The sequence below is a fragment of the Scyliorhinus canicula genome, chromosome 14 (genome assembly GCF_902713615.1).
Source record: "Scyliorhinus canicula chromosome 14, sScyCan1.1, whole genome shotgun sequence".
Lineage (NCBI taxonomy): Eukaryota > Metazoa > Chordata > Chondrichthyes > Carcharhiniformes > Scyliorhinidae > Scyliorhinus > Scyliorhinus canicula.
The window spans coordinates 108,505,136-108,531,646 of record NC_052159.1 but is presented as its reverse complement, the minus strand read 5'-3'; the positions used below and the strand labels follow the sequence as shown (position 1 = coordinate 108,531,646).

Genomic DNA, 26,511 nt, shown 5'->3' with positions numbered 1-26,511 from the left:
GCAAGAGTGCAGCGGCAGGAATTGCTCCTTGCAGAGGTACGTGTCAATAATGAACATGTTTGCCAGAAGTATGTTTAATGGCCAGACATCGATGCTAATATTGAAAGATTAGGGAAGCACTGTGATCAGTGTCAGTTACAGCAGAAGTTACCTGCTGCAGTCCCTATGCAACCTTGGGAATGGCCAGGTCGGCCATGGGACTGAGTCCACATAAATTATGTAGGACCATTTTTTGGCAAGATGTTTCCACAATTGGTATGTTTGGAGGTATTTTGAGATCCACAGCCGCACATACCAGAGTTGAGAATCTTCACCAGTGGTTCGTGCTCCATGGGCTTCCTGCCAGAAAACGGAATGGTTTTTACAAGCACTGAATTTCAATCTTTCAATGGGAAAAATCACATCAGAACGGCACCGTATCATCCCTCATCCAATTAACTCACTGAGCGGACAGTCCAGACTTTCACGGCCAGCTAGAAACAGCCAGCTACAATTTTGGAAACAAATGTTGCTTGGTTTCTCTTGGAATACAGGACCACCCCACATTCGATCACAGTTGCATCTCCAGCGGAGCTATTGATGATTTGAATTTGAGGATCAGGCTAAGCCTGATATTCCCAAATTTAGAGGGGAGGGCAGAGGCAAAACAGCGCAACCATGGAGTTGCGCCACATTACGAGGAAGCAAAAACCACCAGAGAGTGAGGTTTTGATGGACTGGTTTTAATATTCATTGTAAATTATGGGGAACTGTATAAGTTAACAATTATTCTGTGTATTAAGGAACTTCGAGGGGGGAGGAATGTCCGGTCTTCTGAAGGGTCATATGATCTGCTCATCCAATCGGTAATTAGTGTGTGCAATCACCGAGCAGAACGTGTTAAAGAAAGAGACCCAAAAGCTCATCATTTAATTGGTGGGCCCGCGAGAACACCGCCCACACCTGTCCTCCACTACATCAAAGAGCCCGCTTATCATAAGAGCCCGCTTATCAACTTTTGGTTAGATGAGCTCCATGTCCCCCCCCCCCCCCCCCCCCCCCCCCAGTTCTTGCCACCCATAAGGCTTCCTCTAACAGGGAAGGCTGTAGCACTAAGGGAAATGTAAGATGAGCCCCGCGGACTAAGTCACGCAATTGAAAATATCAAAATAGGTGTGACCCCGATAGTTGGAATTGCGCCCACAACTCCTCCCAACTGGTGAAACATCCATCGGTAAACCGGTCACTGAAGCACTCTAGCTCTTTTCCTTTCCATGCCTTTGAATCCAAACCCGATGGCAGAAACAAATGGTTACCATTTATAGGAGCCAATAATGACATGGCATTCAGCTTGTAATGTTTTATGAGCTGCCTCCAAATCTTCAAGCTGGAGATCACCACCGGGTTTGAGGTATATCTTGTTGGAGAGATTGGGAGTGGTGCCTTTACTAGGGCCCAAAGGACCTTCAGACAAACTTGCCTCCACCCTCCCACAATGTGTCTGACTCTGTACCCAACACTTTCTCCACGTGCAATACTGAGCAGGTCAGAGGCTCCTGACTCCCCAAAGCCTATCCACCACCTACGAGGCACAAGTCAGCAGTGTGATGGAATATTCCCCACTTGTCTGGATTGAGTGCAGCTCATCACTCAACACTCCAGAAGCTCAATGCCATCCAGGACAAAGCAGCCAGCTTGATTGGCATCCCTTCCAGAAACATCCACTCCTTCCACCACCGAGCCACAGTAGCACCAGTGTGTGCCACCTACAAGATGTACTGCAGAAACTTATCAAGATTCCTTAGCCAGCACCTTCCAAACCCACGACCACTACCATCTAGAAGGACCAGGGCAGCAGGTACATGGGAAAACCACCACCTGGAGGTTCTCTTCCAAGTCACTCACCCATCCTGACTTGGAAATATATTGCCGATTCTTCATTTGATGTTGCACCAAAATGGTCTTGTAATTGATGGGTTAGAACATGGTTTCTATTCAGTTTTTCAAAAAAAAATTTTGTGGGATATGGGACCAGAAGCTCTAACCACCAGCCAATGGTGAGCCACCTCCACCGCCGAGAAACCTCCATCCTGACTTGGAAATATATTGTCGATTCTTCATTGTCGCTGGGTCAAAATCCTGGAACTCTCTCCCGAACAGCACAGTGGGTGTACCTACACCACATGGACTGCAGCAGTTCAAGAAGGTGGCTCACCACCACCTTCTGAAGGGCAACTAGGGATGGGAAACAAATGCTGGCCTAGCCAGCGAAGCCCATATCCCTCAAAAACAAATTTTGAAAAACTGAATAGAAACCAGGTTCTAACCCATCAGTTCAGAAACTACACCTGGCAAAGACGGAATGTGACAGTTTACTCAGACTATTTTTGCTGTTGCTTTATTCAATCACTTTTTGGCACAAGTTAACGGCAGAAAAGATGTCAGGCTCATTGTCCGACACTGTGGTAAAGCCTCTGCTAGCCTACCACACTCTGTGTGTGGTTAAGGATCTAAGCAAACTTGGAAGAAAAGATAATTTACCCAATCAAGATCACCTGTGCATGAAAAGTTTGAAAATTCGCCACTGTAGCATCAGTAGATTTGGTGCTAAGGGTGTTGGTTTAAAAGCAAAGTGTCCCATACTGTACATCATCTCGGTGAGAACATTGGTGCTGTCATTACAAATATGCATCAGAGATATATTGAGCAGGCAGATCCTAACACCAGGAGCAGAGAGCACTGGGGAAAAATAAGCACAAATTGTTAAAGGTGGAAGGGCAGGTTAGGTGACTTAAAGCATTTAGGGCATCAAGGACTTTATAAATAGAGACTAAGGGCGAGATTCTCTGGCCTCCCCGCGCACGGCTTGTTTCTCGGCGGTGGGAGGTGGCTCACCATTGGCCAGCGGTTGCAGCTTCTGGTCCCACCGCTGTCAGTGGGATTTCCCATTAAATCTACCCCTAGCCGCCAGGAAACCTGCGGCCGGGGTGCGCCGTCGGCAGGACCAGCAGATCCTACCGGCGTGATCAGCTGGAAAATCTTGCCCGTAGAATTTAAAAGAATGGAGGTTATAACCAATATATGTAAAACACTGGCTCAGCCTTAAGTGCAGTATTAGATGTGATTTTGCACCTGCATTTAATGCAAAGGCCAGCGGTGACATGAGTGCAAAATCTCACGAGACTCCGAAAACGATATTCTTTCCGGCGAGATCTCGTTTTCTGATTTCTCCCTGCCCCTCAGTAATGTAACAAGGTTTCCACTCAGGAAGCTTGGGAACGTCAGTTCAATAATTTTTTAAAATATAATTAGCAGGCTACCCTCCATATCGTTCTCTTTTCCTCCCCCCCACAACCCGCTAATGGTGACGTGTCTTTTGCCGTGATGATGCCGTGTCAGTGAGGTTGACAACTGCTTTTCAAAAACGGGAACCAGGTATAGGGAACCTTCTGGGAGCGCACAGGTAAGAGGGACATGCTTGCGAAGTACCCTGGCGCTGCCTACTGGTGGGGGGGGGAATGTTGAGGGGGCTCCATTGTGTGTGGAGGGGTTCCCCTCATCGGTCGCGGAGGAAATTGCCCTTGTGCACTTTGGTGTGGGGTGTTCCCATCATCCGGGGGTGGGAGGTGGCAGGAGCTAAGTACTTTCTTTTATGGCAGATCAGGGAGTTTCCGACTTGATTAGGCCCCAGCCTGCCAGTGTGATGGCGTGCAGCACGCTGGGCTATATCATCTGCAGAGTGTGCTGCAAAATGTGGTGAGAAAAGTTGGCTGTGCAGCCTGCGAGCTGCAGGCCAGTTTTCCCGTCTCAGCCAGGATTCTCGGCGAAAATAACGGCAAATTCCACCTAGCAGGATGCAATTTTTTTTTGTGGGGGGGGTGGCGCAGAAAAGACTTATGAGAATGGTTCCAAAGATAAGAACCTTCAGTTACATTGCTCGATTGGAGAAACTGGGGTTGTTTTTGTGACAGATTTAGTCGAGGGGCTGAAAATCACGAGAGCTGTGGATGGAAAGAAACAGAAGCGTCGAGAATCAGAGCACACTGGTCGGACCAATGTCGGCCTGAGAAAAAAGCCTTTTGTATGCAGCAAGTGGTTGGGATTTGGATTGCAGCACCCTAGAATGTGGTGGAGGCAAGTTGCAACTGTGGCTTTCAAGTGAGAATTGGATAATTCTATCAAGGGGAAAATAGTGCAGGCCTACAGGGGAAGAGCTAGGGAGTGGGACTAGATAAGTTGTTCTTGCAGAGGAACCAGTATGGACACGGGGATATTACCATTTGAGTTGAGTAAGTATTTAACATCTTATCACAAAGCTGACATGGGCCCATCTGGACATCAAATATCCCATGACACTATTTGAAGAAGTTCTCTCCAGTTAGTATCAGTCAACAGTTATCTGTCATCCGATATCAGTAAACAGATTATTGGGCCAATATTTTACTGCTATTTATATAAAAATTGCCATATTCCCGCATTAAAATAGTGGCTAGGCTTCAAAAGTACTTAATTAGTTGTAAAGAACTTTGGGATGTGCGATGGTCATGGGAGGCGCTAAATAAGTGGAGGTCTTTCTTTCTGAGTGATAAGTGAGGGACCACTTCTCACCGTGTCGTGATTGGTTTACGACTGTCCTATCACATGAGCATTGCCGTCAATGGGAGCTGTTTTTTGGAATGTGGATTAGTGCATAAAACAAAAACAGCTTTAATCGCAATGAAATAGTTGAGCAGAAAGAAAGGAAATGTGCAGAAATGGTGCCTTTGCTGTGGAATTCAAGAGAGGTACAGCAAATAAATCGGACTAGTAAATAGTGCATGTTTTTTTCACTCCCGGTTTGAGGCATTTGCCGTTGAGTGATCTCTAGTTTAAAAGTCACGATGCCAACAAGAGTTCCTGTTTACTCTTCTCAGACACTGTAACAGTAACTGAACGGTCCACTTCAGACCCGACAAAAACAGGAACTGAATTGTTTAACTTAAATCTCTGATGCAACGAGGCAGCCAATCGACAATCTCTAGGTCAGGGGTGGGCAAACTACGGCCCGCGGGCCGCATGCGGCCCGCCAAAGGTATTTCTGCGGCCCACCAAGTCATTAAAAAAAAAAAAAAAAATTATTTTAAAAAAAAAATTTTTTTTTTTTAAAAAATTTTTTTTTTAAGGTTAATGAGGGGGGGCTGTTGGGTTACTTACTGGTATAGGGTGGATACGTTGACTTGAGTAGGGTGATCATTGCTCGGCACAACGTCGAGGGCCGAAGGGCCTGTTCTGTGCTGTACTGTTCTGTGTTCTATATGAGGCGCCCAGAATCATAACCGGGTGAAGTAATTATTCTACTTAATATACTATGCGGCCCTTTGTGAATTGTGAATTTCTGAATGTGGCCCTTGCACGGAAAAGTTTGCCCACCCCTGCTCTAGGTTATGCTTCTGTTTTTAAATCCCAAAGTAAGATTGCATTCATGTAGCGCCATTTACAACTTAATGGCAGAAAGCACATTATAGACAATGGTGTGCTTTTCAAATTGTTGACATTCTTGTAATATAAAATGACAGCCCCCTTCTTTGCATTGAAGTTGAGATCTGAATAAACCCAGGGTACAACCAGTGTACAGGTTACCATGTTCGCCTCTGGGATGTGTGAGCCTCTGAACTCCACACTCAATTTTACAGGAAAAAAGACTGTGTGCTAGTTGATCGTTGTAATCCCAGTCCCTCCTTGCCAGTCCAATAAGATCCTTGTTGTGTACAAGGGCTATCTCTCCCTCTGTGAAACTCCATCCCATCTCGGTGCCATTGCCTGGAACTCTGTTCCCACTTCTCAGACATATTTCTTAATCCAAATAAACAATCACTTATACGGACAACTGATTTATTTTGCAAGATGTTTTGTTGGCAGGTGAAGCAATAAATAGTTCTAATTACTGCCTTTGTTACCTGCTGGCAAAATGATGCAATGCTGTCATTATTTTAAACTACAATGGGCCTAATTCAGCAGAAAAATGTCTGAGTATCATTTTGGTGGGGTGTTTCTCAACAGCTGTAGTGACGAGATCGCAAACCATATTCAATGGCACAGTGCCAAAAATTAGCCCCAACAAGATTCTCACCATTACTGGCTGCTCGCTGTCCGATTCGCTGGATTCACGCCTCAGTTTCTCATTGCTAATGAGGCAGAGGTGCATTTAAATACTCCCTCACTACTAACTCCCAATCAACACACAAGCATGGCAGCGCACAGACCTGATCCTGGCTTTGGGGGTGCCGAACTGGCCAGGTTTCCTGAAGCTGTGGATGAGAGACAGGTCACCCTGTTCTTCCGAAGGGGTCAGAGGATCAGTAGCGGTGTGGCCTGGGAGGCAATGGCAGTGGCTATCGGGGCAGGCAGCATGACCAGAAGGACTGGTGTCCAATGTTGGAAGAAGATCAATGACCTCTACCTAGCTGCAAGGGTAAGGTTACCACCGCGCTCCTGGCATCAGGTCCCCCCCCCCCCGCACCTACCACAAATCACTGGCTGACACCTTTCACCCTACCCACACCCAATCTTTGTGCTTGTTCCTCAGAACTCCCTGGCACCCACTAGCACAACCCCTCCATGTCAAGGTGCGGTGCCCACACGTCACCATCTCTAGACCCACCTGACCCCCAAGCATGTGGCTCTTTGTCCCCGGAGGAGAAGTTAGTCCACAATAAGTAGGAAAGAGCCAAGACTGGGTGGGATGCCAGAGTTACGAGTCCCCACCCCTGTGAGGAAAGGACCCTGGAGACCGCGGGGTTGACCCGATGCTGACCTGTGCTAAAGAAGTGAGGATCCACTGCCCCTTCATCCAGACGAACTGTCTGGGGTGAGTTGTTCATGTCAGACAAAAGGATTACTGACCACATGTCGATTGTCTCACAGGATCTCCATCTGATGAGGCCGGGACATCCAGAGTCATTGGCACCCAAGAGACCACCACCTCAGAGCAGAGACCACCATTGTGGCACCACAGCTTTCACCTGCACCTTCCACCAGCGCAAAAACACACACCTCAGTGGACGACTTTAATGGGGAGGAAGGAGGGAAATGGGGAGTGGGGGGGGTGGGGAAAGACATTTGGGTGGAAGGCAGGATATGGGGTGGGGGGCATATGGGGAGGGGGGATTTGGTGGAGGAGGGAAATGGGGGGGAGGGGTGTTGAGTTGATGGACACCTTGTCTGATGTGATTCTGATGAGGATGAGGGTCTCTCTTGTCTTCCGGTTCCTCCCCGGGCTCATCCTCCAGCCCCTCCTGGTCTGACTCCTCCTCAGACGAGGCTGCATATCCCTTCTTCTCTTCCTCCTCCAAGGTGACGCCTCACTGCTGTGCCAGGTTGTGGGGGGCACAGGAGACCACCACAAAGCAGGAGACCCTCTGTGTGATGTACTGCAGGACACCGCCAGAGTGGTCAAGGCATCAGAACCGCATTTTCAGCAGTTCGATGCACTGCTCAATGACAGCACGGGTGGCAACATAGGCCTCATTATAATGGGTCTCTGTATTGGTCTGAGGCCTCCACAGTGGCGTCATCAGTCAGGGGCCTTAACGAGTATCCCTTGAGAGACAACCCGTCATCCTAGGGTGGTCCTTAACGAGATCTGTGTCCCAGTATGTAGCTGTCATTTGCACTCCTGTGTAGGAGGCACACATATGCATTTATGGAGGCAGCGGTTGCACATAATCTTAACATTCAGGGAATGGAACCTAATGAAGGGCACTCCCTGATGCCATGGTGTGCTCAGGGCGACATGCCCCAGACCTGGGGCGTCCCGGCGACTGCTGCAAATCCTACAGCCCAGGCATCTTGGTTGGCCTAGTCCAGTCCAAAGGTAATAAATTCTGATGTCTGGGCATACAGAGCATCCGTAATCTCCCAGATGCACCTGTGGGCTGTAGGTTGCGAAATGCCACACAGGTCCCCACTCGAGGCCTGGAATGAATCAGTGGCATAAAAGGTTCAAGGCTGTGGTGACATTCACAGTCACTGGTGCAAAGTCTGCGAGGATGTGGCAGAGGTGCCGCACTGTCTCTCTGCTGAAACGGAGTCTTCTGCGGAACCTGCTGTCCATCATCTAATTGAAAGACCAATTACACCTGTGCAGCTTGGGCCATCGTTGGCCTCCCCCTCTGGGTTCCGCCGAAGCATGATGGGCAGTCGGGTCTTTAGGATGTGAGGCGATGGCCTCTTGCATGTGGAGTGCCGCATCCAGCCTGTGTTGTTGCAGCTGCCTTCTCTGGCGTCTGGCTGCCTGGACTGCCACCAGCAACACTAGGGCAGCCACTGCGGTACTGACACCAGCAATCATTTTAGTATCTGTAAGGAATTGGAGAAGGAGACAGACGGAAAATCAGTTAGGGCTTAGATCCTGGGACCCTCAAATCCCCCAAGCTGCCCCCACACTTACCTGTCCTGCTTTTGCTGAGTGCCATCCAGCGAGCCAGTTGTGCTGGAAAACCTTGCTCTGCACACTCACCCCCCGGCCACATCAGGAGCCCCTAGACCCCAAACCTTGGGGGGAAATATTTGGGAGACCATGCTCAGCTGTCCTCCCCTGATCCACACACTTCCCTTTGGCTGCAAAAGATTCCCCATTGTTGAAGACCTGCTATTCAGGAGCGTCAGCACCAATTGCTAACAATCAAACAAGAGTTTAGGCACACTGTTCAGGCATCAAAAGTTACTTGAAATGCAATTGCACTGTAGCCATCTAAAATGGACACCAGTATACAAAATGGAGAACCGCAAAGAATACAGGGAAAAACAGCCATAGTAAGGACACACAGCTTGCAGAAGCATTTAGCATTTAGCACGTACAAAAACCGGTTTCAAGGCAGCTGCAGAAACTCAGCCAAAGGTGCAAATAGGAAAACGATCTGCATACTAATGAGGGGATACCGTCCCAGTCCCAGATACAATAGAAACATTTTAAGTATCAATCGATACTTTTCTATAGCTACCCAGCCAGGATGGCGCCAGAGAAACCAGAACAATGAGCCCTAGGAACCGCCCCAGCCATCGAGAAACGACCCCAGGTTAGGGGTCCCAATCGATCCCCAGCAGGTGAGAGAGCCCGCCCCAAGGGGCCCGGACCTCTGGAGACCTATAAAAAGAAGGTTCCGCACATGGTTCGGTCTGCTGTCTCCTGTTGCATCCTGACTCCGGCCTCAGACTCCAGCCTCCAGATCCTGTCTTTCATCACCGGCCGGCGAGCAGCAGCCATCGATCAGTAAGTGCCAACGACGATCGCTACGTGACCCAGGCATTGCTTGTACTCTTGCCGACTATTAGCGAACAGAAGGTGCAGACCAGAAAGGAACGAAGGCCTTGTCCCCTGACCTTGCTTGTTCCTACTTCGATAAGTATTAGTCTTTTAGCGTGTGCATGAGTCTTTATTATAATTGCTATAATAAACTCTAATTGTTTTGGACTTACTAATCGGTGTGTGACTTTATTGACTTGAACTTGACCTTGATAACTTGTGACGGTGTCTCTTACGGCACCTGGCGACTCCAGAGCATAGAAATAAGAAACAGAGCCAAACGAGTGTTAAGCACACTGCCTCTATTTGAGGAGTGTTAAACACACTAACTTAGAACGACCAACAGCACTAATCATCCTCTGAGACATGGCATGTGTGCCCTCGAGGAGGCATTGAGAATATTTTGTTTATTAAATGGTCAACAGTAACAAAGATTTGAAAATTAACTATGTAAAATTCTTGCATGTCACACTAACCATTAAAAAGCAAGGAAATGTCACCATTCCATAATGGTACCAATATAAAGCTATGTCAGCTCATTTCCACATCTCGCAGCTTCCTCAACAGAAACTGAGGATGCATTATGTCCAGAACCTCATCGCAGAAATAATCTGTCCATCAATGTGTGACTTGTTCCACGTATCAGTGCCATTCTCCATCCAGGTGGGCAGGCCCTCCCACACGGCCCAATCTCACTGGAACCAAATCCCGGCATCCACATGAACATCGTTGACTTCCCGCGGTGACTTGCCAGTTACATGCAGCATTCACCACACCAGCAACAAAAGCATCAGCAATCTGCAAAAGCATTTCTTCAACGGCATTAGTAGGTGACCCATTTGGAATGCACCAGGTCCCGTAGTGATTGTGTGAAGTGTTCTCGCAACTAACAAGACTAATTCTTCATTTGTAATAGTCTTTAGCTGTGAAGCTAGAAGGTGCTCATGTTCAAAGGGAATGAAATTAACTTTCAGCATTGAAGCCACAGCAGGGCTCTGTCCTGGGAGTGTTTGGTAGGAGAGACAGGCTGCAGCTGTGGTTGCCCCTGTTATGGTACTCCACAGTATTTAAAGATGGATTGAAGGCCTCATAGATGCAAAGCCCCTCACCCTCACTCCCCCTGGCCCAGGAGTGACCCCTGACCCAGAATACTTCCGCCCCCCTCAACAAAACCCAACCTTCCTGAGCGGTCCCACCCCCGCAGGGTCCCAAGCACTGGGTAGCACCTCCAGTGCCCTGGAGCTGCATACTGGCAAATGGAAATGGCTACTCACCTCCTCACTTCCCCATAGCAGCCAGTGCGCCAGATTCACATTTTTGAAAAGGAGTACTAAATAATGTCCTTATGGTTTCTCACTGGGGAGTCCAGTAATTCCTGAGAGGCCGTTACATTTGACTTCGATCTCGTTAATTAGATTCAAATGAATACAAATTAGGGTTTATGATATGCTCATCATTGTTGGGCGAGGTCCAGAACTCGCCATCGGGAGAGAGCCGGGTAAATTGCAAACTGGTTCACGCCGAGCCGAATCGTGACTTTGCCCTCTGGCGCGTCAAGATCTGCGCAGGATGCAACGTGGTGGGTAAATCCTGGCCAGTATTTCTCACCAGTTACCTATTCACTCTGATTCCTTTCTGTGGTGATCTCAAAGCTTTCACAATATCATAATTATTTCCATGTGGACTCGAATACTTAACACATGATGCTGTCCTGTTATTTTTGTAAGCAGGTACACTTTCTGAACTAATCAACTTGTAAGCTTTCCAATCTTTTGGATAAATCTAGATTTTGTGCAATAGAGTAAAATGGGTCCATTGGCATCAGTGGCAATATAAATATAGATTGCCAATTCCCTATCATTTTATAGTATTGCCCAAAGTAGTTGTACATCTTTGCGTCTTTAAGCCTGCACTAAACATTCATATGTAATATGAGTATATTATTCTCCATCATATTTTAGTTTCTTACACATCATTTTACAGTTGATACAAAATCATATCCATCATTCTGATTTTAGATTTCTAGTGTAGCTTTCCCGGTAGGGAAAAGTAGAACATCCGATGCTACTAATCGTTTAGGATAGTCAGAGGTTCCACAGGTACTTGTGCCGATCTGCATTGCCCAAAGCAACTTCTTCATCAAAATATCCAATCAATAGACGACGATTAACTTTTCAGTAGTGAATGTGATGAAGAGATGAGCACTGAAATCTTAGCAACAGAGCATGATTCAATTTCATGAGAGGGTGAAACCTGGCCGGCATCACTCCTGCTTCCACAATAATTGAGTGCGGAGAATTTTCTAGGTCATAAGTGTGGCAAAGAGCAGTCTCTTTAAGGACTGATGGGGAGGCTGTTCGATGTCTGGTACAAATTGCGGGTATGTTAGGCACCTGATCCGCCCACGTTTCCTTAATATAGCATAAAGCCATGATTTGCATAATTCCGAGGCCTACTTCTGCGGCAAAGAGTTCCACAGATTCACCACCCTCTGGCTGAAGAAATTCTTCAGTGCACATGCCCGTGAGGCCTACTACCTGAAACAGACGGGCACTCTGCCATACAAAATTGTAAAATGACCGCAATCAGTGCCAGCATTAATTGGGCAGTAAATCATTCAACCCAGTTTTGAGGTCATAACCAGTCGATTGATGCCAGCTTGGCTGGTTGGAAATGAGCTCTGCATTCCAGAATTCACCAATCTGGTGCATTCTGGGAATTATATTGGTAAAAGAAAGGGAGACTGCAGAGTCTTACTGTTGAAATCAGTTTGGTACTTCCTTCCCCTGCCCAAACTGCAGAGTGTAAACCCAACCAGTCTTTTACAGACGTTCAGAGTCGAGCACGGCAAGGTTTAATTTCTCACTTCCACCACCAAGGGTTAAATATTTAATTTTGTGTACAAGTGGATTTGCCGGTATTCAAAGCAGCTGTGAATCCACCACGAATCACCTCCGGGGAAAGTTACACCCATTAATCTTTTAACACCGCTCTAGTGAGTTGCTCCAGAAATGATTGCTCGCTTTTATTGCACACCATCTATTATAGTTAACTAGATTGTTTAATCCATTACATGTAAAGAATCATTCTTATAAGGATCGAGAAATTAACATGCTTACGAGGCAGCAGTTGGTTCTGTATGAAGATAACCTAAGCGAGAGTCTATTCAACAAAGTAACAAAATGGACTATCCCGGTAATGCAAATTTACAGAATCTAACAGGACAGAGGAAGCCATTTAGCCCATCACACCTCTGCTGCCTCTTTGAGAAAGATATCCAATTTGTTCCACTCCTCTACCCATGCTCCAAACCTTTTTCAAGTATGTTTTTTTTCCTTTTCAAGTATGTTATTCAATTGCCTTTTTAAAATTACTATTGAATCAGCTTCTGGGCAATGCATTTCAGATTGTAACAATTGCTATCAATAAAGAAATTGTTCTCCTAACTGACTAAAGAATGTTGGAGTTAACGTACGTCTGTGTCCTCTGATTATCAACCTTTCTGCCTTTCTATGAAAACCCTTCATAATCCCCAACACTTCGATTGAATCATCTCTAAACTACTCAGTTCTAAGGTGAGCAGTCCCAGCTTCTCTAGTCTCTCCACATAAGCTCAACCCTCTTACAATTTTGCACCCTCTCCAAGACCAAGGTATTCTTCCTAAGATGTGGGGCCCAAAATTGGGCACAATACTTCCGCTGAGGTGTCAAAAGATGGTTCGTAAATGCTTACCATAACTTTCATAATTCTTTATTAAATGCCTCTATCTTAAAGGATCTGTTTGTTTCTCTAATAGGCTCATTGACTTGACCTGTCACCTCAAAGATTTGTCTCTGAACTCTCGAGTCTCTCTCTCTTCCTGTATCCCATTTATACCATTTAGTTGATATTGCCTCTGCTTATTTTCTCTGCCAAAGGTGCAACGCTTCATGCATTTTATTCTTGTCTGCCTGATTGACCAGTCTGTCTATATGCACTTAAAGCCTGATACTATCCTCCTCACCGTTTACTGCATTTCCAAGTTTGCATTCATAAACATTGAAATTATGCACCCTGGATCCAAGTCCAGATCATTTAAATCCGTGCTTTTCAAGCTTTTTTTCCCCCGGCACCCACGTTTACCAACCGGCCAATCTTTGTAACACATGCCACTTTTGCTTACCTTTAATGTGAAAGGGGAGCCTGTGTGGTCCTCAAGATCTCACTTAAATCCGGTTCACAGGAGAGGGCAGCACGGTAGCATTGTGGATAGCACAATCGCTTCACAGTTCCAGGGTTCGATTCAGGCTTGGGTCACTGTCTGTGCGGAGTCTGCACATCCTCCCCGTGTGTGCGTGGGTTTCCTCCGGGTGCTCCGGTTTCCTCCCACGTTCCAAAGATGTGCAGGTTAGGTGGATTGGCCACGATAAATTACCCTTAGTGTTAGGTGAGGTTACTGGGTTACGGGGATAGGGTGGAGGTGTTAACCTTGGGTAGGGTGCTCTTTCCAGGAGCCGGTGCAGACTCGATGGGCTGAATGGCCTCCTTCTGCACTGTAAATTCTATAGAAATATCGGGTGCAATACACAAATCAAGTGCAGAGTTCAGCCGGTTCCTGTGTGATGTCTTCACCTTTGTGAGAGCAAATCCAACCTTGCACATGTAAGTCATTGTGAAGGGTAATAGCAACAAAATGCTCATTCTACTCCGCTCTGGATACTCCTCAGAGATGCTACTCCAGAAGTCTGACAACTTCTGGGCTTTTGGCATGTTTTTAGTGTGCTGTCACAGGTGAGATGCAGAAGTTCACTCTCTTCATGTGGAGTCAACTGGAAGTTAATAAGTGAGTCTGGGGTCTCAAACACAAAGGGATCTTTCACCCACATCTTCTCTTTCAAAATCTGAAACTTCTCCTTTGGAAAGTAGCAATTTAAAAACTTGATTAGTGCAGCCAGATGCGGTCGAATAAGACTAGCCATTCTATTGACAGTAAGAGCATAAGAGAGAGGAGCAGAATTAGCCACCCGGCCCATCAGGTCTGCTACGCTATTCGATCAAGGCTGATATTTTTCTCATCCCCGTTCTCCTCCTTTAGGCAGCACAGTGGTTAGCACTGTTCTCTGTGCGGAGTCTCTACGTCTGTGTCTGCGTGGGTTTTTCTGGGTGCTCCGGTTTCCTCTCCAAGTTCTGAAAGATTGCTGTTAGGTAATTTGGTCATTCTGACTTCTCCTTCAGTGGAATAGGCGCTGGAATGTGGCACCTAGGGGCTTTTCACAGCAACTCGACTGTATTGTCCGTGTGTGGTGGTATGATTAGCATAGCTGCCTGCCATTGGTGCAGAATACTGGCTTACCATTGGCCCTGGTTGGTCATGTGCCTCTCGACCGGTTGGTTGAGACCAGTCATGTGACAGCTCCCCGATTGGTCGAGAGGCTGAGTTAACCCCGCCTCTAGGGCGGGGTATAAATACCCAGTACTCCCGGCGGTCGGCCTTCTACTGTAATCGTCCGCAGGGCTTAACATCTAGTATATTAAAGCCATACTTTTGTTCAGCAACTCGTCTCGCGTTCAATTGATGGCACATCACCATGTAAGCCTACTTGTGACAACAAAGATAACTAATTAAAATTAAATTCTCCCCATAACCCCTGATCCCCTTATTAATCAAGAACCTATCTATCTCTTTCTTCAAGACACTCAGTGGTTTGACCTCCACAGCCTTTTGCAGCAAAGAGTTCCACAGATTCACCCCCTTCTCTGGCTGAAGACATTCCTTCTCATCTCAGTTTTAAAGGATTTTCCCTTCAGTCTGAGGCAGTTCACTCTGGTTCTAGTTTTTCTTGATATTGGAAATGTCCTCTCCACGTTCACTTTATCCAGGCCTCTCCATATCCTGTAAGTTTCAATAAGATCTTCCCTCATCCTTCTAAACTCTAACGAGTACAGACGCAGAGTCCTCAACCGCTACTCATATGACAAGCTCTTCATTCCAGGAATCATTCTTGTAAATCTCCTCTGGACCTTTTCTAAGGCCAGCACACCCTTCCTTAGATATATGGCCCAAAACTGCTCACAGTACGGCAATAAGTTCCCCTACTAACAGTTTTATTTAAGTCGTAGCAGTGTGAGAAACATGTAGTAGTTTTGGCTTTGTACTCAAATTAGCCAAACTTTCAATGACTTTTGGAAAGCAACTGTTTCTTCACAGTGCCGAAAGCAATCATCATCCTTCCTTTGCAATTTGAGGATAATTTTGTTTAGAATTGAAAAGATGCCTGCAAGGTAAGACAGTTAGCATTGTGGTTTCAAAACCAAACAAATCAGCCAAGAGGACGATTTTTTGACGAGGCAAGCATGGATTTCAATTTCATACCTTAGTTCATAAACTCTGTAAACCACCTGACCCCTTGACAGCAAACGTACCTCAGTGTGGAACAGTAAAAATGTGTGCTCGGCCCCCATATCAGAACACAAAGCCAGGTATTGAGTGCCCTGCATTTAATGAAATTTACAACTTTCACAATTTCTTTCAACACCACTTGAAGATCAGACGGAATTCCTTTTGATGCCAATGTCTCATGGTGAATAAAGCAATGACTCCAAACAATGTGCCGACTAGCTGCCTCCTTAATCCTTATAACTCCGCTGTTTTTCGCTGTCATGTTGGCTGCTACATCGCGTGTAATTCCTCTGCAATGAACCCAGTCAAGCCTGCACTTTCCAACCACGTAACTATTCAACACTTGAAAAATCTGTGCACCAATTGTGCTGGTTGGTAATGTCAGGCAACCCAGCAAATCTGCAACAAATTAATTGTGCCAAATGTACTTAACATAAACTAGCAAGGTTGCACAATCTGAAACCTTTGTACTTACATCCAGGTATCAGGAATTCTTGGGCTGACTTTAAATGAGAACTCAGCTGGAACTCCAAATTCTCAGCAATATCATAAATTTGACGAGTCACTGTGTTATCACTAAGTGGGATACATTTCGGTTTTTCAGCTGACATTTCATCTAGGACTGTACATGGCACGTCTAATTCTGCAGGGAGAATGAATCTCTGCTATAATTTGAGGCATTTTCTCTTTAGCTACACGGTAAGCAATTATATTAAAGGCTAATTGTGCTTTGTCATTCAATGTTACATTTCTGCTCAGGACTTCGGCGGATGATTTAAGTTCCTCTGATAAATATCAAGAGGTTTGTCCTCTAGCTTGCCAAGCTTAGTCCTCAAATGCCTTTAAAGTTTTGAGGGTTTTAAACTCTCTTTGGCCACGACTTCCCTGAATATAACATGCATGGGTTTTGCATCCTGATATACATTGGCACAAAGCCATACTTCAAGAAATTATCTTTATACTGCTTTGTTCCCGATTTCAGTTTCTTTTTAATAGGCTGTGCACCAGAGGCCCTAAAACTCTGTGCAGGGCTAACACGAGAACTGCTCTGTCCTGCCGATGTGTCCTAGATGTTTTGAATGCTGCATGCTTCAGAAGTTGAAGCAGCAAAGGGATCTGGCACTTGCAGCAGAGGAGAGCGAGAGAGGGCCCCTATCCTTAAATAAGGAAAAGGAAGTGGAGGAGGATGAATGTGGGGAGAGGAAGAAGGACAAATGGAGACCGAGGAGGAAAGATGATGAAAGAACCGAGGCCCTTTTAAGGAGTGGATGAGTTCATGCAGGATGCCTTTGTGGCCAGAGACTTGCTCACATAATGAGTGCCTTGGAAGAGGTCAGCTAAGACGTGGAAGGAACTGAATGATGGTCAAGGCACAAAGGTCTGGTGTTGAATCCTTCACTTCTGAATACATGGCGCATGAGGAAGGTCCACTGGATGCTGCGCACATTTGGCTTGGTGAGAAACATGCTTGGGTCAGAGAGTATTTTATCAAAAGCTGTCCAACAGATGTACACAATCCCATTCTCAGACAGTACTATGAACAGAGGGGGCACTTTGGTGTAGTTGATGATAATGAGAGAGTGGTTATCCCTGGAGATCCAAGACTCGCTAAACTGCAACAATTGCACCAAGAATGTTGTACATCACAAATTTTCAGGCCAGAGCAAGATATTGAGCGGGTTTCTCCGTCCAGCCGGCGAAACGGAGAATCCCGACGGCATGCATGTTGAAACTGTTGAAAATTAACTTTGCTAATATAACAGAAACTGATATAAAGCTGATGCAATAACTTAGCGCTATTTTTACTATTTTGTGTAACTATTTACGTCAAAGAATTCATGCCACCAGCAATTCACTGCATAATGTTGATACAACTTTATTGAATCTCGTACAATTGTTAGCCTCAGTTAAAAATGTTGTCATGGATGTTTGAAATGACTATAGCTCGGTTGAAGCAGAGGCACTAACATTCATAAAAAGTACAGGTCCCTCTGATGAAAAATATACAAGACACAGGAAGTTATTTTTCATCAAAACTAGAGACAATAAAATTATTTTAAAAGGGAAAAAGATCATCGCTGAGACTGTCAATGGTATTTGTGGCACAACAATAATGCAATTGCAGAGTAGAAACAAATCTCAGAAGAAAACTGTGGATTTATTTTGCATGCTTTTTGACAGAAGTTTGGTTGAGAATGTTAACAGTCTGTGCAGTAAGAAATTAAGTGAATTCTACCGGAAGGACACTGCCACAAATCTTTCTGAAGAGTTTACATTTTTGCTAACAATGTAACAAAATTACAAAATAATTACATGGCAGTAAGCAAGAAGAAAAGCGGTTCTACATACATAAATACAGAAGGGACCAGGAGAACAACATTATAACTGGCTCAGTACAATCATTAGACACAGCTAGATACCTCTAAGCCCCACCAGAGACCAAGGGTGAGACAGGATGTAGCTCTGTAAACATGGTAAAATGGTGCACACCCTCCCACAAAGCATTTGCTTAAATTGGCATACGATCAGGATATATTTTCTGTGCCATGTTCTAGCTCAATCAGTATTTATCACCCTCAACTCTAGAGTGCCAATGGCACCAATAACTTACCACAGTGACCCCTCCTTGGACACCAACCCCATTTGCAATCATGCAGGAACCAAGCACAGATTCTTTATACTCGCCCTTATAAAAGAACAAAAACCTAAAATAAAACCCCAGTTCAAAAGCGGAGTTATGTATCTTCCACCATAGCACCGCTGTGGCGCCCAAGCAACCGACAGCCTCAGATCCAGCCGTTGGGGGTGTGTGTGTGGGGGGGGGAGTGACTCGGCCACCTCCAACCCCTCGCAAAGACCATCAAGGATAAGATAAAATAGGGCCCGTAGTCGGGGGATACCCCGGATCAAAGATCGGATACTTTGTGTTCCGTTGAACCTGATGCATCCAGCCTCCAGATCAGGATTACTAAGGCATGGCAGTCAATCTTCAAACTCAGCCGGGAGCTTGCCTCCCACTTCGCTCCAAAGACTGTGCTCACGGACACACCTTGCCTGACTCCTATCTTCCAAACCCTTCCGAATGAACGACATGCCATGCAGCAGGATCGCAATATCTTGTCAGGGAAAGTGCTCTTCTGAATGCAATAATAGTCTCATGCTCCTCCACCATTCTCCCAAGGATATCTTGCAAATCTTCAAAGTTGAACTCTAAAGACCTGCACCACAGAGCTGAGATCTTCATCCAGAACAACATTCTCAATGGTGGCCATCATCCAATGTGCACACACAGCTGAGGTGAAAGCCCGCTCACGAGCAACGCCACTGCAAGCTGGGCCCCATCAGCCCGCTCCGACCACCATGGTCAAACAAGGATTTTGTACAATTTATCTTGGCTCCTCTTCACAAAACATCAATCAGGATCCTCCATGGAAATAATGCAAGCTATATTTCCCAAGAAAAGAGGAATATGAAATTTGCACCAGGTTAAAATAAAGGATTACAAGATGAGCAAAGCCAAAGCATGCAAAAACACAGCCGCTCACATCACGTGACCACCCATAATTCAGCAACACTGATGACTGAAAGCCATTTTTACAAGATTTTATCTACAATGATGCAATTGATGATTTTGTGAAGAAAAAGTGTAGAAATAATGCTTCATAACTTGCCATGTCAACAGGGGATGAAGCAGGAAAACCTTAAGCAGGTGGCCGTCTTCGATATTTTATTGTTTAAATTTTGTTTTTCAAAATGGACCGTTACTGGTCTGCTATAATGGCAGCAACTGGGACCATTGCTGGTCTGCTATAATGGCGGCAACTAGGACCATTGCTGGTCTGCTATAATGGCAGCAACTGGGACCGTTATTCGTCTGCTATAATGGCGGCAACTAGGACCATTGCTGGTCTGCTATAATGACACCAACTGGGACCGTTACTGGTCTGCTATAATAGCGGTAACTGGTCACATGCTGATAGTTTTAACCCATCTTAAGGCTGGCCTTCAGAAATTCTTTCCTAGGATAAAGAATGGAATCCTGCAGAAGAGCCACTGATATTGGACTTGGACTCACTGGGCACTCCACTCATAGGAATTTGCAGCAACAGCTTATTTGATTTTGTGAGAGGAAGTAAAGAACTTTTGAAACTGAATGAGACTGGGAAATATACTGAATCACAGTGTATGCATCTTATTGATGAGATATTTGCTCCTGCACTGGACTGGCTCATTCTGTCCTGTGTCCTCGGCTGATTTTTTTGTTTTCCCCATCTCGTTGCACATTAAGTTTCATGTTTACTTGCCTCAGGATACATATCGCAATATTGACCATATTTACCGTCATTCTGGCAAGATTTCAACTCCAAAATTATTCATACCAGTGTATTTTTACAAGTTTAAAGAGCACTAAAGCAGAGCAGCACGGCGCAGTGGTTAGCATTGCTGCTTCACGGCACCGAGGTCCCAGGTTCCATCCCGGCTCAGGGTCACTGTCCATGTGGAGTTTGCACATTCTCCCCATGTTTGCGTAGGTTTCACCCCCACAACACAAAGATGTGCAGGGTAGGTGGATTGACCATGCTAAATTGTCCCTTAATTGGAAAAAAATTGATTGGGTACTCTGAATTTATTTTTAAAAGGCACTGAAGCAATGATCAATTTGTGTCTCTTTGTGGCTTGCACCTTTGTGTTCTACGGGGTGAAGGCGTGTGGAGTCTGGAGGAGACTGAAAACATGGAAGAAATGAAGGTGAGCACAGGGCCCCATAAAGTGTCAATCCACCTCTGAGCAAAAGCATTGCTGAAGAAGAATAATTACATCCTACTTGCACTTCTGTGCTATTTGTTCAACTCCACTACAGAATTGTTTAGCACTATGTGAACTCTTCATGGGAAGAAAACTGAACTCCCTACCCTTCCAACACATATTCTGCGAGTGCAAGCTTTTGACTTGGACAGGTGAGTGAGAAAGAGAACGAATATCATTCCAGTCTGATGTGGAACGTGGCCATATTTCTCGACCTCCAACCAGGAAAGCCAGTTTGGATCCAAATCCATGCTCGCTGTGGACAAGTGGTTAAATAGACGCCCCGTCCACAGTCCTACCTCATCCAACAGATAATGGTATGGTGAGACAGAATAGACATGCACTAGTTTCCATACAGAAGCAACCTCCCATACAGTTGGAGCAATCATCTCCCAAATTAAACAGACCAGAGATGCTGCATTCATCCACCTATCCTGCTGGATGCCAGACTAGTGGACCTGATTTGTCTATCAATTTTCCTTCTACTTAGCAGAGTCTGAGAGATTACCCGTAGGACTCTTAGCCTAGGACTGAGGAACCGTTTGGCTAGACTTGTGAAACTGCCACAGCCGTTGTCCCTATAAAAATAAATGGAAGTCGACTTGAGAGAGATGCAGTAAAAGGAATATGCTAATAAAACAGTATGCATCATCACACCAAGTGGTTCAATGTCTCATGATCTTGCTCTCCCTTCCATACCTCATGGCAAGGTGAAGGAACTGCAAGATGTTTCTTATTCAGGCTAGTGTTTTCCTTAACCTCCGCAGACTCTAAATATTCTGTGTTAGCACAGCGAGACCAAAAATATTATACAGAGGGTAACGGTTTGATTTTCTTTTGCAGAATATAATTCTAGTCGGGCCCAACCACAGCCTTCTGACCAAAGGAAAGTTATGAAACATTGCACGTTAAACTAGCCAGTGACTTATTTTCCACTCTATGAACTGCAGCTTTATATTTCTCACGTGAGCCCGTAGAGAGGGTTTGTTTGCAGTTTCTGCTTTGCCATGACGTAGTCGGTGCTGCTTCCTTCCTGCTTCTTGCAAGGTTGAAACAGAGATAAGGAAACAGCAGTAAGCAGCTAAAGCTTGTTTTGCAAAAAAAAAACAAAAGTCGTGACGAATCTTCTGAGAAGATCGGCAAAGAAGCATTTGGTTTATAAAAATCATACTGCTAAACTGTTGATGATCAAGACAACTCTCAGCGTAGCGCAAGAAACAAAAGTTATTGTTACTGTCATTGTTTTGGAAGTGTTCATCAAACATGAAACAAACGTTTGCCTTACAGTAGTCGTCAGGACCTAACCATGTTGCATGTCACTGTTGATTTGCAAGAAATGAAGGCAAACCACCAGTTGTGACATGATACGTTAACTTTCTTTAGCCTCAGCTCCATTCAAAATTTGTTTTAAATGACAGAATCCTTTTTCTTTTTCCAGAACAGAGCAACAAGAAAAGTTTGAATGCAGAAATACGATCCAGGACACTGACTCACTGCTTTTTCCTCTGAAGTTTCACAATCCCTTTGCCATTGTGGGAATCTCCAATTTCTTTGGAACTTGTCAAACCCCCAAAGGCTTCCATTGCTCCTCCACCCCTTCCCAGCAAGTTATAAACTGAAATGCTTTCAATTTGATGGAAACTGAAACCTTTTAAGGAGAAGGCTCTTTCCCTGCACTTACTCCAGCGTCAAGTGGACCGTCTCATCTGTTGCTAAAGCGCAAGGACCCCAGTGTCAAGTGGACCATCTCATCTGTTGCTAAAGCGCAAGGAATGAACTGCTATGGCGACTGCAGTCGAACAAAATGAAGTTGTGTTTGAGTTTGCGGATAATGGCATGGAAAATGCACAGGAGGTAAGATAGTTTAAAAAAACTGTCTCAGGAACACTTTGAGCAGCAATAAAATATTTTCCTTCACGAATGATGAATTAATTTTGGTGGAATAGAATGTTATCTTGTACTCATTGTAAGAAATTTGCAGGGAAGGACAGAGCAACCTGAATCCAGACAGAAGGTTAATGTGTGTCATGTATAAGAATGAGACGGCTCAACTTCCCGTTAACTAGTCAGTGTCAACACAACATGGGTTGTTGAAATATCAATGATTTCCCATGGTTCCAGTTTCTTGCATTAAATCATATCTAATTTTAGTTTGGTACATTGAAGTCAAATCTGAATTGCAAGAAAATAATTTTCTGGATACCTTCCGGGGCAGTCTCCCATTCTTTCAGATTATCTGCATTTGCTGTTCACACGGTAAACATGCTTGTCTAAATCTGGCCGAGCATCATATGTTGTGACCGGCTGCTATAGTACTGACTTCAGTCCTGGCTTGTCAGTCTCCTCTGATTTCAGGGCCCACACAGAATAGGCCGTGCTATCCCGATGCCACTGGTTTCAACTGTTTGAACTGAGTGGTCCATTCAGATTGGGGAACACACTGGTCCTAAATTTACCCAAGTGTGCTACATAATAAAAGTGACTGAGAGATTAGCCACTGCCCAGCACAAGCTAAACTTTCCTCCCAGTGCAGAGGCACGATTTGGTGTGCAAAGTTTCCCCCAATGATTTTATTATAATTCCATTGCTATTGGATGACTCCTGAGAACTGTGCATAGTGTATGCTGGGTGAGTGGCTATACGCAGGACATATGGGGGAATAGATGTTACATGGGGTGGCATGGGGGCATAGATGTTACATGGGGTGGCATGGGGGCAACGTGAAATGACATCGGGATGGGTGGAGGTTGAGGAATGATGTTTCGGAGCCTTCTTGGGAGCTGAGCTAGTGCGTTGGGGAACCGAGGTGAACTTCCTATCCATCCTGCCGCCTCACTTGCAGTCCTCACGTGCTCCATCGCAGCTCATAATGCATACCTGACCTCTGAGTGAAAAGATGAAAAATCTTTGTAAAGTCACATGGATTAGATTAACGTTTTGCGAGCTGCAACGGTGCGCTGGTCAGGTTTTTCCCAAACCCAGCCAAAAGTTTGGCCCTTTAGGACAATAGTATGTACTTATCATAGAATTTACAGTGCAGAAGGAGGCCATTTGGCCGATCGAGTCTGCACTGGCCCTTGGAAAGGGCACCCTACCCAAGGCCACACATCCACCCTATCACCATAATCCAATAACCCCACCCAACTTTTTGGACACTAAGGGGCAATTTAGCAAGGACAATCCACCTAACCTGCACATCTTTGGAGTGTGGGAGGAAACCGGAGCACCCGGAGGAAACCCACGCACACACTGGGAGAACGTGCCGAGGCCGCACAGACAGTGACCCAAGCTGGGAATCTCGGACCCTGGAGCTGTGAAGCAACTGTGCTAACCACTATGCCACCGTGCTGCCTTTTTTAAAGAGCATACAGTGTACTTGTTGGAAGCACAGGGCTAGATCCCTCTGAAACAATTTATTTAGAACAGTTTTAATAAAATTAAGTGAACTGCCACGGGTTCACTATATTTGGCCATTGGCTGGTTCTATCTGAGTTTATTTACTGATAACTCATAGATCTATAATTCTGGAAGAAGTTTGGACAGTATGAAACTTCCAATTAGACTGATAAATGTGTATAGAACATGTTTGAGTGAGTGTTTTTTTGTGCAAATATAATTATGATCAAGACAATGATGCAAGTAGAGTATATCTGACAGATGATGGGATATCTTTGGTTTCAGTAGCAATTTATATGAATTGATAGTGAAAAATGTTTTATTGCTAAATAATGTTATGTAGGTGACATATGTGATATAATGGCTTCATAATCTGAAACACGAAAATCATGTTTTGAGCAACAGTTCGATTTTAGAAAAATTTTAAAAGCACAATTTCTTGGTGAGCTTGCCACATTGTTGTTCTTTCATGCATAAGAGTTGTGATTAGCTGCATCGACCAAGAAAATAAATATCTGGGATTCTGCAAACCTAGTTTTAAAGTTTTGGTTTGATAATGCAGCTCATGTAATGTTTGATGGGTATGAGTCTGACCAGCCGCTTTGATTTCGGAATTGGGTTTTCATGTGTTGCATTTTGGCTCTTGGGAAGATTGTGAGGAAGAATTTACTAAAATTGCCTGAAGGACAAGATTTGCAGTTGCTTTGTGTTGAACTTATCTTTCTTTTAATGTTGCACTGAATGATTCTAAAATTACAGAATCTTACATTTGGAGAAGGAGGCCACACAGCTCTTCATGTCTGTAGCAGCCCTTTCTTCATAATTCTTTGCATTTGTTTTCTTTTCAAGCACACATCCAACTCCACTTTGAAAATTACTGTTAAATCTGCTTTTATCGCTCTTTCAGACAGTACATTACAGAGCAATTTATTGCATAAAATGATTCCTTGTCATTTTTCTCCCTGGTTCTTCAATCAATTATTGTAAAGTTTGGTTATTATGTGACTGCTCTCATGATTGCTGCAGCCATTTTCTCTTTGATTATTAAAAAGCTCCCAGAACTATCTCCTCTGGCTGTGGCCTGTTCATGTTACCCAGCTCTCTCAGTTGGTGGGCAGTAACTGCGACCAGATCAGCTGCCAAACTATTTTAATGCATTTACCGCAGGTGGTTTTTCAAAACATTGTCTATATTTGAGAGTTGTTTGGTAAATGCTTTGATTTGCCAGAACAGTTCCATCTGCTGTCTGTGTCCTAACATAGGCTGTGGAATTCACTTAATCGCCACCTCTCACTGCTCCTTTACGACGCTCCTTAAAATGTCCCCTTTGAATAAGCTATTGCTAACCCTGTTTTAATGTCTCCTTCTTTGGTTCAGTGTCAAATTTTTGTATGAATGCGTTCTCGAAGTGCAATGGGATGTTTTACAAACTTAAAAGTGCTATATCAATGCACCTTCTGTTCTTTCAATGGTTAACCCCTGAGATTGTTTTGTATCTTAATGCAGCACTCCCTTAGTACAGGGAGTGTCTACTTAGATTATGCACTCCAGTATTTGAAATGGTATGTTGAACTTAATACCGCCTGACTCCAGTATATCAAATGCATTGTGAAACTAGGCATATTGCCATAGTGTCTCTGGTGCCACAGTTGCTTCACAGCTCCAGGGTCCCAGGTTCGCATCAAGTCGGGCATCCCGGCTTGGGTCGGGTCACTGTCTGTGCGGAGTCTACACGTTCTCCCCGTGTCTGCATGGGTTTCCTCCGGGTGCTCCGGTTTCCTCCCACAGTCCAGTGGGTGTGCATTCCTGTTTTTGGCTTCTTTCCCACGATCTAACTAATAAAAATTAATTTACACTTGAAAGGGCAAACACTAATATTTTCAGACAGGTTTTGTGTGTATCTATCATGTAAATAGCACAACGTTGCACCACATATTTGAATGCCAAGTCTCTCTGTGAGGTACCAATATCCTGCCGCTTTGGAGGAGGACAAATCGGATATCCTCTTCCAAATTCATACCTTTAGCCGCATGTGTGCGGATGTTTGAAGTTGCTATCTGATTTATTCTTTAATAAAATAAAGCCTTGGTGTCATTGGCTCAGATTCTGTGGTAAAAATAATACTGTTGCATTGAGAATTATTAAAACACTGCTGCTTTGTAAGTCACTTGATTTGGGATTTGTTACAGAATGGGATATCTCTTTAATAACCCTGAAATAAGCAAAATTGTCGCTTGTGATGGTCGTGGAGAACATAATAGTTCTTCACAATATCCTATGTTAATGTTATCTCTTACTACTGCCAGTGAGTGCAGTAACAGCCGTTAATGACCACACTCTGAATGAGATAAATTAGTTGAAAGGAACATTTATTGTGGCACAGATTAACCATCAATTTCCTTCAGTGCCGCAAACCTGCTGTTTTCTAGAAACGCTTTGAATTGAGGCACCTGTTCCACAGTTACTGTCAGTCATTAGCGAACGGAAATACAACCAAAACTTCCCACCTGCTGCCTCAACTAACAAGTAAATATGACATGTAAGCAGCAGGCATGTGCAAGGGGAAGAGAGCAAATAATGGGTACACATTTTCCCACGGGATTAGCAGAAAAATCAGAATGCATTTGTTCTGGCTCAATTAGTAGCAGTAAATGTGAAACAGAATCT

General features: G+C 44.8%; 1 protein-coding gene and 1 pseudogene across 4 annotated transcripts in view; one reads left to right on the top strand and one right to left on the bottom strand.

Moving 5' to 3' along the window:
• The window catches only part of LOC119977306 (ETS-related transcription factor Elf-1-like), a 218,360-nt gene that overhangs the window by 53,534 nt on the left and 138,315 nt on the right, over positions 1-26,511 (top strand). For 3 of the 4 annotated variants that reach the window (XM_038818062.1, XM_038818064.1, XM_038818063.1), the window contains exon 2: positions 21,887-22,302. In XM_038818062.1, the coding sequence (XP_038673990.1) occupies positions 22,231-22,302 (72 nt within the window). In that variant the 5' untranslated portion in view covers positions 21,887-22,230. Of the gene's footprint in view, positions 1-21,539; positions 22,303-26,511 lie in introns of those variants that run through there. The other variant, XM_038818065.1, reaches the window with a different exon arrangement.
• LOC119977238 lies at positions 15,348-20,699 on the bottom strand (annotated as a pseudogene).